Here is a 16,489-nt window from a genome sequence, read left to right as displayed (position 1 = left end):
CTTGTTATTGAATTAAATGTGAATAGGTGATTCTGTTTAATGTTTAATGACTTAAAACCTTAGTTTCGTAGCTGATGCAGAGGTTAAAAGAACTCCATAATGATTTCAAAACTGATCATATATTTGGTCTTAATGTCCATGATGTATTAATGCAGTAGTTCTAAACCAACTTACAATAGGGCTTCAGAATAATTAAATTTTTAAAGTTAGACAAAATTAAATATTTAATATTTTAATTTAACCCTCTCAGCATTTTATTTTTTTATTTAAAACCCATTTGGAGGACCTGGAAATATAAGGAAGCCTAATCTGAAAGTGTAATATCTGGACCTGGAAAAGTCATGGAAATGAATACAATTTCCATAGCCATTTTTTTGATTATACAGTGTAGTAATATTGCCAAACTCTAAAATATTTTTTCAGGTAAACATTATGCATGAAAAAATATTCCTTAAGTTAATCACAACTGGAAATTAAGTACTACCCTTTTTTGTTTAATATTCTTTTTCACTCAAATAATATGTCACTTTACGGAAATAAAATGTGTTCTTAATGTCTCTGACAAGCATTTCTTTGTCTTATAAATGCATTGCTTGCAGTATATTTTCCAGTTGCTATGTATGATGCATTAATTGTTTCATGTGCATAATTGTATTTACATACACCACAGTTCAAAAATTTGGGGTCAGTAAACCTTTTTTTGTTTTTGATGAATAAATGCATACTTTTATTCAGCAAGGATTCAATAAATTGATAAAAAGCAAAAGTAAAAACATTTATAATGTTTACAGTAGATTTGAGGAAAGACTTATTATTTTGGTTTCCACTAAAAACACTGTGGAACATTTTCAACATTGATAATAATAAGATTTTTTTTGAGAAGCAACTCAGCCTATTAGGATCACGTGACACTGAAGACTAGAGTAATGATGCTGAAAATTCAGCTTTGCACCACAGGAATAAATTACATTTTAAAATATATTCACACAGAAGGCAATACTTTTAAATTATATTCCATAATATTACTTTTTTACTGTATTATTGATCAAATAAATGCAGCCTTAATTGACTTCTTCTTACAAAAACATAAAAATTGATACTGATCCCAAGCTTTTGAACAGTGGTGTATATATAATTGGCCTATAGAAATCTGACATATATCTTTATTCTAGGTTCAATAATGCAGACTACATCTCCAGTAACCCTGTACTGAGTGCCATCAAAGTGATTTACTACTGTGTCTTCGCGCTGCTGTACGGTCTGGCCGGCTCCTGTAGTGACGTAGTCATGGTAAATTCCACCTGGACGTTAGGTCACATTCTGGCTCTGTGGCGCGCTCCTAACCGCACCAGTGTGGTTTATCCACCATGTGACGTTCAAGCCTTCCTGGATGTCTCTATTAGGGACGAGGATGAAGAGAAAGAGAGAAAGAAGTGTCACTCTGTGGTCTCCGTGGGTCAGTTTCGGCCTGAAAAAGACCACCAACTGCAGATCAAGGCTTTTAGAAAGCTTCTGGACAGGAAGGGGGTGGAGCCTGCTGGCCAAGAGACCGTGAAGCTGGTGTTGATTGGTGGATGTCGTAACCAGGAAGATGAAGAGAGGGTACAGATGCTGCGGGGATTGTGTCTGGATCTGGATGTGGCAGATAGGGTGGAGTTTAAACTCAACATCCCATTTGAGGAACTGAAGAAAGATTTAACAGATGCCACGATCGGCTTGCACACAATGTGGAATGAACATTTCGGTATTGGTAAGAAATATCATGCTCTCAGCAACACTGTACAGATGTACTTTAGAAAAAAAATCATGAACAAAAAGATTGGTTTATGGAACCTGTAATAAAATAAATTATTAAATATTATACAATAAATTATTTTCTAATTAAGTTATTTTTTAAAGGTAATTAAAACAGTATTATATTAAAATATTAAGTTAAATATTTAATTAAACAAAAAAATATATACATATATAGTTTTATTTATTTTTAATTTATTTAATTTTTTTTGTCAGATACTAATAAAATTGGCATAGACTGTTTTTCTCTATAGTGCATATTTTCCAGTGATATTTTAGTATCATTGATATACATTTTAGTGTTTGTTAATATTTTAAATTGGTTTTTATTTTATATTTTCTGTTAATATCTTCCATTCTAGTTTTTTATATTGTTATGTTTTTGTCATTTTTCTAAATATTTCTTTAAATGTCTATATAGTTTTTATACATTTTTGTTTATTAGTTTTAGTGTACTTGCTCAATTGAAAAAGCTTTTTTTCTCATTTTATTTTTAACTTTATTTGCCCATCTTCTCCCACATCTCCACAGGTGTAGTGGAGTGTATGGCTGCAGGAACAATCATTCTGGCTCACAAATCCGGTGGTCCGAAGTTGGACATTGTAGTTCCCTATGATGGTGGTCCAACTGGCTTCCTGGCAGATGATGAAGACAGTTATGCAGAAGCCATGGAACGAATCCTTTCTATGACTCCTGCAGCTCAATTAGAGATCCAACGCCGGGCGCGTCTGTCTGTCACCCGCTTCTCAGACCAGGAGTTTGAAGGCTCATTTCTTGCAGCTGTGGAGCCTCTAATGTCAACACTTAAGACTGTGAGTGATCAAGCAGGGGGTCATGGTACTCTGGTACATCGTGAGTGAATATAGTGAATCAGCCTGATATAGTTCAGTCTAGTTCACAAGTGTGTGCTGGCCCCATAATGCTGACTCCAAATCATTCCTTGTCTAGAGCAGAAGTGAGCACTACCTGTTTTGTGTAAATTTGCTCTTTAAGTAACATCACTAAGGTAAGTGGGAAAGCCAGTTCTTTTGAGATGCCACCTTTTGCTTTAATTTAATGACAAGCATGACACTGGATGACAGATTTCTGCAAATAAAAACAGAAAGCAGTAGATTTTGTTTAATTTAAAAGCAAACGTGCAGTTTTGTCTTCATATCCATTATATGTACATTATAGATGATAGTGTATTATTATAATAGGCTTTTTTGTTTTTGTTGTATTGTAACAGGTTTCAGAGAGTTACACCGCAAGACTAAAATGTATGAAAAAAGTGATTTTTCTCTTGGTAGATTCAAACATTATACCAGTGCTTTATGTTTTGTTTTGATTTTTTACAATAAATGAGTGGTGGTCTGGAAATATAAAAAAAGATGTTTGTCCTGTTTGTTGGAAAATAGTTTGTATTCACTATTACCACATCATTTTTAGAAGCAGTATTTCCATGCAATTATTACATTTATTGTTATTACATTGAAAAGTTGTGCACAATTCTCATTTTTGTCATATACTGCTGTCCAAAACATTTACATCATTAACCAGCCTCCAGTAATAGATAAGAATTCTTTTTACAATATAACTGCTGTATACAGAAAAGCCGTCCCAGGAGCACAGATTCTGGGTAAGGGAAGCAGTGTTTGTAGACAGGAATAGTGAGAGAGAGGCCAAATTAAACAGTGCGTAGTATCTGGGAAAAGAGGAGGGAACTGAGAGGGTTGAGAGTATTTGACGAGCTAGTAACAAAATTCTACCTTCAACTTTTTGTAAAAACCTAACAAATCAAATGTACTAAATGAAACAAGTACATTTTTCTTAAAATACTGAAAGTGCATTGTACTTGAAAGAAAGTGAACTCTTAAAAGTCAATATCTGATTATATTTAGCAAAACTCAAAACTTAAGTTACAGCAGACCTTATTTTCTCTGCATGCTTTGCTTCAGACTGTTAAAGGAGATTAAATGTTGAGACTGTTGTCCGTGTGTTTTTGCATACAGAAAACACAGATTAATAGGGGAGGTCTCTTAGTGTTTTAGATTTTATGCAGTTTTATCAAGTTACACAAGCTACAGAAAGTATTTGAACTGATTTATTAACTGGTTTCCTTTTTTTTTGTGGACTCAAATTGAACAAGATCACAGTACTAAAAAATATATTGATTTTAAACTTTAAGGCAATCAGTTTCCTCAAATGGTAAACCTTAACTAACACCGGAGATTAAAGTGTGCATGTGGAATAAATACTTTCTAATATATTATTAACAATACTGTATATACAAATGTTTGTAAACATTATGATTTTAAAATGTTTTTAATGAAGTCCCTTCTGCTCACCAAGGCTGCATTTATTTGATCAAAAATACAGTTAAAACCATAACACTGTGATAGAGTATTATATTGTAATAATAATTCACAATATTACTGTTTTACTGCATTTTTGAGCACATAAATGTGGACAACTGGATTAGCAAAATAGAAACCAGTGAGAAAATTTGGACAACTTCTACTAACAACTGAGCATCAGTGACTAAAAATATAAGAACACTATAAAAATAATAATAATTTTTTATTTTATTTTTTTCAAGTTGTATGTAGTACAGAAAGTAGCCTACTTTTAGAGTACATTTTACAAGAAAATACTATTTCAGTCTGTTTCACATTTAATTCAATTTTCACATTTAATTTGATGTTACTTTGTAATTAATTGTGAAATTTACTAGCAACTTATGAGTTAAAACCGTTTTTTACAACATTCATTTATTTCACTGAATGCTTCAGGGAACAAGGTTTTTTTTTTCATAATATTTATTAACTGCAATATTTGTTGGCCGAAACAATATTTCTGCCTTTCACATTTTTACCATTTCATAATTCTTGTACTGTTAAATATTTGATAAAGTCTATAGGCCATTTAATGTCAAATTCCATTGTAACAACCCAGCATAGTGTGGCAGCACCTCCATTAACAGGACATTCACAACTGTCAACATGTTCAGTGAACTCTGAACATAAGTATCATTATTCCTAAACAATAACTGTAATATTTTAAATATGTTTAACAGACTTTACAAAAATAAACCAACTCTATGAAATACTCACAGAGGTAAGAAGTGAAAATTAGCTGTAACAATTCATGATTTATGAAACTGATTTATAACAAGGAACTTGTCAAGCCTTCCCTGAACACTGCTCTGCATCTGTTTATATGAGTTCTCAGAAATTACTAATTGTTAAGAAAGCAGATTTCATCTTGCCTTATGACGAAATATAGGTGTCTGTTCACTTTTCATCAGAGTCACAGATTTGATTTCACTGTCAAGAAAATATATTGATCTCACTATTAAAACTTAAATGTGTCACTCCCCATCATGTTCTTGTTTGTAATTATTTGCTTGCCTCATAGTCCTCTAGACATTCCTCTGTTCAGCTCCCCTTTGACCTACAAGTGGGAGAGAAACTTCATATTTTGTGCACGTTAGTTTGCAATCATTTATAATTTCACTTTTTCAGATGCAGAAGAAAATCAGAAAGAAAAGTTTTAGATAGAAATTAAAAAAATTTTGCGAACACATACATATTACACAATCATTTTTGAAATTAGATTATCAGAACATATTCTGGGTAAAACAAGCATTGGGTCTGTATGACAAAGTTCCTCTTTATCTAGGTGTGTACGAACAGGAGAGAGAAGCCAAATTAAACAACGCCTTGTACACAGAAAGGAGGAGGAGAATTATAAGAGCCAGAACAGTTAAAAACAGGACTGTGTGGTAGTAAGAGCATCCAGTCTGGCATGAAAATGAGGTGCTGTGTTTTACTGTTTCTGCTCCTGCAGGTTTTGGGAGGTTTAGGTGAGTGTGATCTTGATATATTATTAGCAAAGAGTGTAAGACAGAAATACTCTGGTAAGACAAACAGTGGAAACATATATGCAGCTTTCATACTTTGCTAAAATAAAAGTGGTTAAAATTACTTGGATTTGTTTTAATTATTATAAACTCTTAACTTTAAAGTCTAAACTTCATGATTTTTAATCTCGTAAATCATTAAAGGGATAGTTCACCCAAAAATGAAAATGTGATTTTTATCTGCTCACCCCCAGGGCATCCAAGATGTAGGTGACTTTGTTTCTTCAGTAGAACACAAATTATGATTTTTAGCTTCAGGCGTTGCAGTCTCTCAGCCGTACAATGCTTGGCAAATGGTAACAAAATCTATGAGAGTAATTTTATGAAGCCCCTCCCTCAGAAATAGGCGATGGGCTCTGATTGGTTAGCTACCCCTGTGTGTTGTGATTGGCTAAACTGCCTCTAGTGCATGTCTAAACATCCCGCCCCTCACCTTAGCGGCATGTGCTCCGGTTGTATTTTAAACAACAGCGTTGTTAATATTGCTTATCAGTTTGAGCCGACTGAGAAGCAGAGGATATTATTGAAGAGGATCGTGCAGAACCTGTGCAAGCACGGCTTTTAATGGTAGGCCTATGCTTTTTGTTTGTTGTTGTCTCATACTTGGCTGTATGTCACGTCACTTCACTTTACTTGCTTTTTGTGGATTATGTTAATTTTGCTGGTTGTTTTATAGTAATAAAATTGGACTGGTTTGTTATATTTAAGGGGTTTATTCTGCTAGAACAACCGGCTGGATGTACATTATCCCTTACATGTAAGTAAAGTGACATACAGCCAAGTATCCAAAATAATTAAGACAATAAAATAATTAAGACGAAATTTTTTTAAAACCTTGCAAGTTTGTTAGTTCTCTTATAATCCATTACAGTGCACAAAACAATCATGGCAAAATGGCAGCAGCTGGGTTTGTAGGAAACGAGAGCAAGTCCGTGATACCAGGATGACATTATTAAACAATTGTACACTATTTTGAATCAAGTTTTAAGATTTTATTAACTAAACAAACGGAAAGCTTCCACCAAGAACAAAAATAGTTCAAGCAAGAGTACAGCACTGACTGCTGTTACCCGGATGAGCCTGTGTTATTAGCTTTAACGGGTTGTTATCCAGGGATAACATACCTCGGAATGTCGCGGCTGACCAATCAGAATCAAGTATTCCACAGAGCCGTGTAATAATAGCTTTTAATATACGGTTTTATCCTGATTAAAGCTTTAATACAGTATGGCAACTGCACGCACGTCCATGTTTAACGCTTTTCATAGCTATGTGAGAATAAGTGTATAGTTGTTGATTGTTGGAGCTGAGTTCATTGTTGGAGCTGAGCTGAATGAGAGAAAGAGATGCAACGCTTGTGCAGAGCAGGTGGATGCGAAGAACAGTATTAAGAACCGCTGCTTTAGAACATTAATTTTGAAACTTGTGACAGAATCGTGATTCATATATGAATAGATTTGTACGTGCACCTCTAGTTTTCTCTTCCTCTTCTCTAAAGCAGCGCAGCATGGCCTTGCCCCCTTTGCAGCCTTTTCCAGGGGGCAGGGTTTATCTGGGTTTGTTATGTCACAAACCCAGGAAGTAACTTGTTGTAGTCCCTACCAGTCATTTTTTGTAGGCATTAAACTGCCAGAGTTTTAAAAGACTATATCTCTGTTTGTATTGAAGTTTCAACTTCGAAACTTTGTAGATATTGTTTATGCTCAAACAATCCCAATCAACCACCCCTTTAAATGAGTAACATGACCTTCAACATGCAACCATAGGCTTTCCTCTGTTTGAGCTCAGCTCAAAAGCAGATGATGCTCTGCGGATGGCACTCAATCGGATCAATGCACGCATTGCCACAAATCACCTCTACAGAGTGTCCAAGGCGTCTGTAAAGAGGGTCAGTACACTCTTACAACAACTGTTTAATTTCTGCATCTGTCAGAACTGGTGTAGGGTGACTAGTGAGAATCCAGTTATCAATGAGAGACCAGTAGACAAAGTATAACAAATTAATAGTTTAAAAAAGGCAACAAAACCAAAAATACCAATAGCAGCTTTCCAGTGGTCAGTGATTGTCCTGTAACAGCTGATCATTTGTTTTTATTTATCTTAAGATTGTTCCTCTGGGAATGGGCACATTTGATCTGCATCTGAGATTTGGCGTTAGGGAGACGGAGTGTCAGAAGAGCTCTGGGGTCGATCCTCAGGGCTGCATGTACCGCAAAGGTTTTTTTGTGGTAGGTTATCTCAAGATGTTCATTCACATTAATATCATATATGGTGTTTGTATGATAGAACAGCTGATGTACCAGGGTTGTGCACCATTCATAATTTAATTTATATCGCCTATAATATTTCAGTTCAAACAGAGAATTTGAATTGTGGAAGCAAAAAGACGTTTGTATAAACTGCTGTGAGTGATTTTAATTTTTAATATAAATTACCCATAAACGTTATCACACACAAAAATGATAATAATTGTGCATAAAACAACAGCTAATGATATTTGTATTTAATTTATATACATTATATTGAATATGATTATATTTCATATTCTATTTTTTATTTTACAGACCATGGTGGAAGACCATATTCCCAAATTATGTTGAGATTATTTACAATACAGGCCCTTCTCAAAAAATTAGCATATTGTGATAAAAGTTCATTATTTTCCATAATGTAATGATAAAAATTAAACTTTCATATATTTTAGATTCATTGCACACCAACTGAAATATTTTAGGTCTTTTATTGTTTTAATGCTGATGATTTTGGCATACAGCTCATGAAAACCCAAAATTCCTATCTCAAAAAATTAGCATATCATGAAAAGGTTCTCTAAACGAGCTATTAACCTAATCATCTGAATCAACTAATTAACTCTAAACACCTGCAAAAGATTCCTGAGGCTTTTAAAAACTCCCAGCCTGGTTCATTACTCAAAACCGCAATCATGGGTAAGACTGCCGACCTGACTGCTGTCCAGAAGGCCATCATTGACACCCTCAAGCGAGAGGGTAAGACACAGAAAGAAATTTCTGAACGAATAGGCTGTTCCCAGAATGCTGTATCAAGGCACCTCAGTGGGAAGTCTGTGGGAAGGAAAAAGTGTGGCAAAAAACACTGCACAACGAGAAGAGGTGACCGGACCCTGAGGAAGATTGTGGAGAAGGACCGATTCCAGACCTTGGGGGACCTGCGGAAGCAGTGGACTGAGTCTTGAGTAGAAACATCCAGAGCCACCGTGCACAGGCGTGTGCTTTTGAACCAGAAACAGCGGCAGAAGCGCCTGACCTGGGCTACAGAGAAGCAGCACTGGACTGTTGCTCAGTGGTCCAAAAAGTACTTTTTTCGGATGAAAGCAAATTTTGCATGTCATTCGGAAATCAAGGTGCCAGAGTCTGGAGGAAGACTGGGGAGAAGGAAATGCCAAAATGCCTGAAGTCCAGTGTCAAGTACCCACAGTCAGTGATGGTTTGGGGTGCCATGTCAGCTGCTGGTGTTGGTCCACTGTGTTTTATCAAGGGCAGGGTCAATGCAGCTAGCTATCAGGAGATTTTGGAGCACTTCATGCTTCCATCTGCTGAAAAGCTTTATGGAGATGAAGATTTCGTTTTTCAGCATGACCTGGCACCTGCTCACAGTGCCAAAACCACTGGAAAATGGTTTACTGACCATGGTATTACTGTGCTCAATTTGCCTGCCAACTCTCCTGACCTGAACCCCATAGAGAATCTGTGGGATATTGTGAAGAGAAAGTTGAGAGACGCAAGACCCAACACTCTGGATGAGCTTAAGGCCGCTATCGAAGCATCCTGGGCCTCCATAACACCTCAGCAGTGCCACATGCTGATTGGCTCCATGCCACGCCGCATTGAAGCAGTCATTTCTGCAAAAGGATTCCCGACCAAGTATTGAGTGCATAACTGAACATAATTATTTGAAGGTTGACTTTTTTTTTTGTTTTAAAAACACTTTTCTTTTATTGGTCGGATGAAATATGCTAATTTTTTTGAGATAGGAATTTTGGGTTTTCATGAGCTGTATGCCAAAATCATCAGTATTAAAACAATAAAAGACCTGAAATATTTCAGTTGGTGTGCAATGAATCTAAAATATATGAAAGTTTAATTTTTATCATTACATTATGGAAAATAATGAACTTTTATCACAATATGCTAATTTTTTGAGAAGGACCTGTATATTTATATAATTTACATTATATACATTACTGTTCAAAAATTTGATGCCAATAAGGACAATATTACAGTTTTCACTCTTGTTCAAATTTCTTTTCTTTTTTTTTTTTTTTTTAAACAGTTTACCAACTTTCCGTTTGGCACAGCAGTTAATTTGAAATTGAAAAGGCACTAAAACTACCAAAACACTTAAAAGTGTCTTCATACATCTTAAATCAAGTCATTTTTCATAACACTACCCAAGTTTGTCACCTAGCAAACAGTGTAACCCATGAAACAATGACCTAAAAACACTAACAGATAGCATCAAACAATATTTTCTTTTGTATAATTCCTTAACAAAGCAAGAATGACAGCTCTCCACTGTTTACAGTTCCCTGCAGTAAACGTTACACGGTCCATATTTACATTAAAGTACAAAATTATTCCTAAGTTTCCACTTTTTTATAGATGGTAATGAAACTGAAAGACTAACACTTGTGTAGTTATTCAGCTACATCTAATTGGTTGATAGCATTTCATTTTTTTAGGTTTAGAATATATGTCAATATGGTATTATGTAGAAATGCAGCAAACTGCTGTCTTGTTTACTTTATCCACAGATGCTGTTGTGCTCACTGTGTGAAGAGCTTTGACAAATTGGCCCTAGCAACTGTAAAAAACTGTACCGACCCTAAACTTCTGAGTGATAGTGTATATCACAAAACATGTTGGACTTTAAAAAAAGTCATGTTATGTGTGTTGAATTTGCAGCAACATTTTTAAAATGTGTATATTAACAATGCTTTATAGAACCTTGCACAATGAAATAAGTAATATTGATTAGTGAACATTATTTGATTCTTGTCCATACCATTGGTAATTTAGTCGGAGGCAGGGTGCTACATCAGAGCCAGAGTGAACCAGAATGTCACTCGCATCATCTCTCTCAGATGCACAAAGGCTGACAGGTCAAGCTCTGAGTCCAGTGAGGAGGTGAGTGTCAACATAAAGATAATATTTCACCATGAGCATACAAACATTTCCATGAGTAGATACAGGCCAAAATGTAAGTGTCTAGTATACAAGCAGGAAGTGCTAGAATGAAGTGCAAGTTTGCATCTATAAATGTTATTTGATTAAAGGGGTCATATGATGCGATTTCAAGTTTTCCTTTCTCTTTGGAGTGTTACAAGCTGTTCGTGCATAGATAAAATCCCTGAAGTTACAAAGACTAAAGTCTCAAACCCAAAGAGATATTCTTTATAAAAGTTAATACCCCTTCCACACCTTCCTTTAAACACACCACTACACCTCTACATCACTGTGTGGGAAGATTTGCATAACACCACCCAAATGTTCACGCAAAGAAAGGAGGAGTAACGTTGATTCTGTTGATTATTGATGCTGCTGTTGCCTCCAAGTCGTGGAGACGCTGTTTCGTTGTAAAGGCGAAACTACTTTATTTGGCCTTCCAAAAGAGGGCACAACTAGAAATCAGTGGTTAAGTTGTATTTACAACACTGTTCCAGAACAGTTCAAACCAAATATTCGTGTGTGTGCAACGCATTTAAAGGAGGATTGTTTCATGAACCTACAATGCCGGCTTTTCTGACTTGCAACCTGTAAGTATATTTTCATATTTAAAGAATTTTCCACTGATGATTCAAACACGAGTTTTGAGCAGTGTAGAGTAGCGCTTGTTGTTTGTCGTTTCTCCGATCACAAATGCAGACAAAAGGTTTTATGTTTACGCAGCACGATACGCAATGTGTAAAAAGACAACAGAAGTCATTATAATCCATAATTATAACTCCACTGGATGCAACAAATGCCTCGTTTGTAATGGGTTTTATTGTTTTTGTCTCGTCGTGCCAGGACACAGCATCATAGTATGGTAAAGGGCGTAACATTTCCGTCACACGCTTGAGGTATTCGGCCAATCACATTGCACTGGATAGCTGGCCAATCAGAGCACACCTTGCTTTTCAGAACGATGAGCTTTGTAAAAATCAACGTGTTTCAGAAAGGCGAGGCATAGAGGAGCCACAATAATGCACAGTATGTGGAAAATGTGTTTTTTGAACCTGTTATTCCAAATACACATTAAATTTAAATTAATACAAATTACAATGTTCTTTTTTGTTTTTTGATATGTCATATTTCCCATTAACTATTCATTGAATATTGTGCATTAGTTTGTGAACTGTCAAGGATAGTTAAATAAACTGAAAATTTTATTTTAATTTTATGTAAATAAATTTTCATTTATAAATGCATGACTAAACAATTAATTAATTGCTGACAACTTTCCGCCAACAGGGGGGGCTAGGATTATACTATGATTTAAATCATTTTGGAACTGGAGGTAAATAAATTTGTCATCTTTCATACTTTCATATTTGGTGTATAAATATTGCAATCACAATGTTAATAATACTTTGTAGACCGCACACATTCAACTTCAGCACCAAGCATTAATGTGGCTCCACCAATACATGTGGGTCATCATGACAACACTGAAACCAACCATGTTCGTGGAGAGAATTTTGACAATCACCTTCCATATCACTGACCTGCTGGATGAAATCACATGAAGATTCTTCACCTTAAACATTAAGGTGCTACAAACATAAAGCTAAATGAAAAGACTACTGTACTAAGGATTTTGCCAATGGCTACCAATAACTACATCCTCCAATGAAACATGAAACAAGATTATTCAATCTGTGAGATATGAATACAACTAGAAACCTGCTGGCATTAACCTCTACAAGAAACCCAATAAAAACAGAAACATGGATGATATTAACATATATAATTTCATTTTAAATTACACATTTTGCAGAGAGATATGCAGAGCATGATGTTCATAGACCTTCGATGGATCATGACTGGATACTTCAATAATTTAAATATTAACTTCTGTTAGTCACTTCTCAACAGCCTGAAAAGTTTCATGATATTGTAAATACATTCAATAAACAAATTCTTCAAAATCAAATGTGGACATGAGATAATATGCATACTTGTTTGTACTAATACAAAGTAGCTCTTATAGAGCCATTATAGGTGCTCACTGTAAGATTATGAAGTTGCATGTCATGTATAAATGAGAAAAATATGTCAGAATCCTTTAAAAAGTAAAACCTACAGGGAAATTTTACTTCCTAATGGTCTTTTTTTGTAAGATGATCATATTTTTTATCGGTTATTTGATACGCATTATCTAGAATCTTAAGGCATGGCTGTATTCATGAACCAATACTACAGGTTGTTATACAGGATATAAGATAAATCTATGTGAATAATGATTGTGTCATTCAGTCACATGGCTTAAAAGCCTATCTCTCCATAGGTGAACAATTTGTAAAAGTCAGCATGAATGTTCACCAGTGGAAGTAAGGACCAACATGGAACAGCAAGGCAGTAATTTGTTTTACCTAAACAAAGATACTGCTGCAAATGAGAATATCTACAATTTAAACAGGTCTAATAAAAAAGCAAACATTCCACAGTCTCACAGAACTAGACACTGAGTCAACTCCCTGAACAACAAGTCCTTCATGTTACAGTTTTGACAATAACAACTAAAACGCATTTAAAGAAGCTCAAAGAACAATAGTGATCAAGAAACATTCTAGATGCCTCCACTGAGCACTGGATCTGCCACAAAAATGGTTAAAGTTGTGCCAAACTAATATACCAACCAAACACACTGTCTAAATCAACTAAGCCATCTAAAACTCCTCAAACAACAATAACCATCCAACCATTTAAAAAACTTCAGTCTGAAATAACAAAATCTCTTCAGATTATTAAATAACCAATAATATATAAACAATATAAAATCTAAATTAAAAATCCCACTCAACCCCAGAGTTCAAAATGTTTGTCTTCCCAAAAAACAATAAGATTAATAGTTTAATGTAGTTTTGTCTTTCATGCAGTACCAAGGTGTTGAAGTGGAATCACTCAGTTGTTTGGAACTGGAACTGTTGCACTGTCACAAAGTCACAGTAAAGCCGAAACTTCTTGAGCTGTTTTGTACAGAAAAAGCCAAGCATATCAACAAAATGATGGCTTTCTCCTCTACAAGTCTATGACACAGACATAAAAATAGCAAGCAAGAGAGTCCAGGAAAAGTTTCAGTTTTCTAGTTTGTGAGTTTGGTGCTGTGGTCCCGCTTAGGTGGGGCAGGAGGCGGCCCTCGCCGTAGCGTTGCATAGCCTGAGATATTCCCGGACATGAAGCCACTATCACTGTGTCTCAGTTGATCATGCAGAAGCTCAGGTGGAGGTGGTGGCAAAGCCATGTCATCCATTGTGGCCACAGGGTCCAATTTGTCTCCAGAGACTCGCGAGGACTTGCGTTTCAGTGTCTTGTTAAGGTCCTCCAAGAAGTTTGGCCGTGTGGTGCCTTTGGGAGAAGAAGGGGGAATAGGGCCCCCTTGTATGGAAGGTGGTGAGAGTGTTGGAGACTCTCTAATAGTATTTTTACAGCGAATTGATGCTGGAGGTTGCGTCTTCTTCAGGGAACTCTTGCCCCAAGTAGGCTGGGGCTGAGGATTGACCACAGCCACCTTCGGAGACAAACCATTTGGATCACCTGGAAGGGGTGGTGGTGGAGGAAGGTCAGACTCCAGTGGGGGAGGGGGAAAGATGTCATTTTCTGGGGGTGGAGGGGATGGGAAGTCTGCAGTCGATTCCCGTTTCTGATTCAATTTGTTCTGCAAAGCCAAAGGAAGATTTGCCATATTGAGCTTCCCTGGTTTGGGGGGTGCACGAGGACCTGTAGAAAGCTCCTTGGAGGATGAGCTACTAGAGGTTGTTGTCGATGATGAAGCAGAACTAGGGCTAAACTTGCTCACCAAGTTCCTGCGGGACTCCTGGTACTCCACAGAGGCATTGTACTTCACACTGGAGTTGCGCTGAGGAGTCGGTGGAGGTTTCTTGACCCCTGCAGATGAGCCAGAGGGGGATTTCATGATAGGGGAGGCTGACATAGGAGGAGGAGGAGGAGGAGGAGGAGGTGGTGGTGGTGGTGGTGGCGGCGGAGTTGGAGGTGAAGGAAAGGCAAGGGTACTCTCTGGAGGAGGCGGTGGAAATTCAGGTGACCTATGTTGCTGCTGGCCTTGACCTACAGGCTGCCATTTTGGTTTAACCTTCACTGCAGGTGGGGATTGGGGAGCTTTGTGACTTTGTGACTCAGTTTGATTGGTCATTGCAGGAGATGCAACAGGAAACTGGCTAGCAAGCTGCTTAACCAGAGATGGCATTGATGAGGTTTGGCTGGAGAAGGGTAGTGTCTTGGAGATGCTGTGTTGCTTGGGTAATGTAGGTGGGGCTTGGTTCTTCAATGGTGCTTGAGGAGGCGGAGGAGGGGGTGGGGGTGGGGGAGGTGGTGGTGCTGGAGTTTGAGGTGATGGAGCTACTGGGGATACTGGAAGAATGCCGTACGAAGGTTTTGGTGCTGTCTGGGGTGGAAATCCACCAGTGAAAGTTTTAGGCAAAACTGCAGGATGAATTGGCAGCTGCATGGGAGCTGATGGAGGTGGTGGAGGAGGCGGTGGTGGTGGATTTGGAGCTGTATGGTGTTGAGGAGGGAGTGTAGGTGCTGATGGTGGCGGTGGTGGAGGGGGTGGAGGGGGAGGAAAATGGATCTGATTGGCTGGTTGTATTACATCCTGGGGTACATTGGGAAATTTGTGGGTAAGGACCTGCTTGTGTCCATTGGATATGAAAGTTGCATGTACTGTAAAGGATGGTGGAGGAGGTGGAAGACCATTAGCCTGAAGAGGGGGTGGAGGAGGTGGGAAAGGCTGCGACTGGATTGGCACTATGGGTGGAGAAGGTGGCAGGGGTTGTGACTGGATTGGCACTATGGGTGGAGGAGATGGTAAAGGCTGTGACTGCACAGGCATTATGGGAGGAGGAGGTGGTAAAGGCTGTGACTGCATTGACATTATGGGAGGTGGAGGTGGTAGAGGCTGTGACTGTATGGGCATTATGGGAGGAGGAGGTGGTGGAGGTGGAGGTGAGGGGGAAGGAGGAGGGGAGGACTGAAGAACTGTTGCTGGGGCTGGAGGACCAAGTTTCAAAACAGCCATGGCTGATCCAGGCAAGGGCATTGGGGCAGGAGGAGGTGGAGGAGGAGGGGGTGGGATGTTAGCCCCTGGTGGAATATTGTTTGATTGTGGTTTGGAGGCCAGTGGGACAGGTGGCACTTGTTGCTGGACTTGAGGCTGAGGCTTGTGGTGAATTGTGGCCTGAGTGGCATTCTGCAGCCGAGTGATAGTGCTGTATTTGGCAAACATTGTAGGTGTGGCATGGTGGGGGATATTGGAAATAGGAGGAGGAGGGGGTGGAGGAGGTGGTGGAGGAGGTGGTTGTGGGGCTGGAGTTGCTTGGGGTGTTACTTGTGCCTGTATCGGTGCCTGTGTCGGTGCCTGGGTAACACTTCCATGTGATTGTGGAATTGAATATGGATGTGACTGTTGCTGTGGGTGTGAATGTTGCTGTTGAGGCACATGATGAGAAGAATGGCTGCTATGGCTTGAATGGGTAGAACGGATAGATTCTGGCCTTGCCTGAACCAATATAAAAACAAGAAAAAAATAACAATA

At 37.8% G+C, this 16,489-nt stretch overlaps 3 protein-coding genes across 8 annotated transcripts in view; 2 read left to right on the top strand and 1 right to left on the bottom strand.

The window, feature by feature from the left end:
* Window positions 1-3,163, top strand: part of LOC122145081 (GDP-Man:Man(3)GlcNAc(2)-PP-Dol alpha-1,2-mannosyltransferase-like) — a 4,759-nt gene extending 1,596 nt beyond the window's left edge. The window contains exons 4-5 of the mRNA XM_042756834.1: window positions 1,173-1,750; window positions 2,326-3,163. Coding sequence (XP_042612768.1) covers window positions 1,173-1,750; window positions 2,326-2,654 — 907 coding nt within the window. The 3' untranslated portion in view covers window positions 2,655-3,163. The remainder of the gene's footprint in view (window positions 1-1,172; window positions 1,751-2,325) is intronic.
* A 2,320-nt stretch (window positions 3,164-5,483) lies between these two features.
* Window positions 5,484-12,868, top strand: LOC109067315 (secreted phosphoprotein 24-like). The gene is made up of 6 exons (XM_019084278.2): window positions 5,484-5,638; window positions 7,462-7,583; window positions 7,801-7,923; window positions 10,753-10,860; window positions 12,187-12,232; window positions 12,312-12,868. Exons 1-6 carry the CDS (start codon window positions 5,581-5,583, stop codon window positions 12,437-12,439), a joined length of 585 nt encoding a protein of 194 aa, XP_018939823.1. The 5' UTR covers window positions 5,484-5,580; the 3' UTR covers window positions 12,440-12,868.
* LOC109067300 (Ras association (RalGDS/AF-6) and pleckstrin homology domains 1b) overlaps window positions 12,668-16,489 on the bottom strand; it is a 51,638-nt gene continuing 47,816 nt past the window's right edge. For all 6 annotated transcript variants that reach the window (XM_042756766.1, XM_042756782.1, XM_042756773.1 and 3 more), the window contains one exon: window positions 12,668-16,453. In XM_042756766.1, the coding sequence (XP_042612700.1) occupies window positions 14,021-16,453 (2,433 nt within the window). In that variant the 3' untranslated portion in view covers window positions 12,668-14,020. The remainder of the gene's footprint in view (window positions 16,454-16,489) is intronic.

Source organism: Cyprinus carpio, chromosome A1 (assembly GCF_018340385.1).
Source record: "Cyprinus carpio isolate SPL01 chromosome A1, ASM1834038v1, whole genome shotgun sequence".
NCBI lineage: Eukaryota > Metazoa > Chordata > Actinopteri > Cypriniformes > Cyprinidae > Cyprinus > Cyprinus carpio.
The sequence above is the reverse complement of the archived record's forward strand: the minus strand, read 5'-3'. Positions and strand labels throughout refer to the sequence as shown.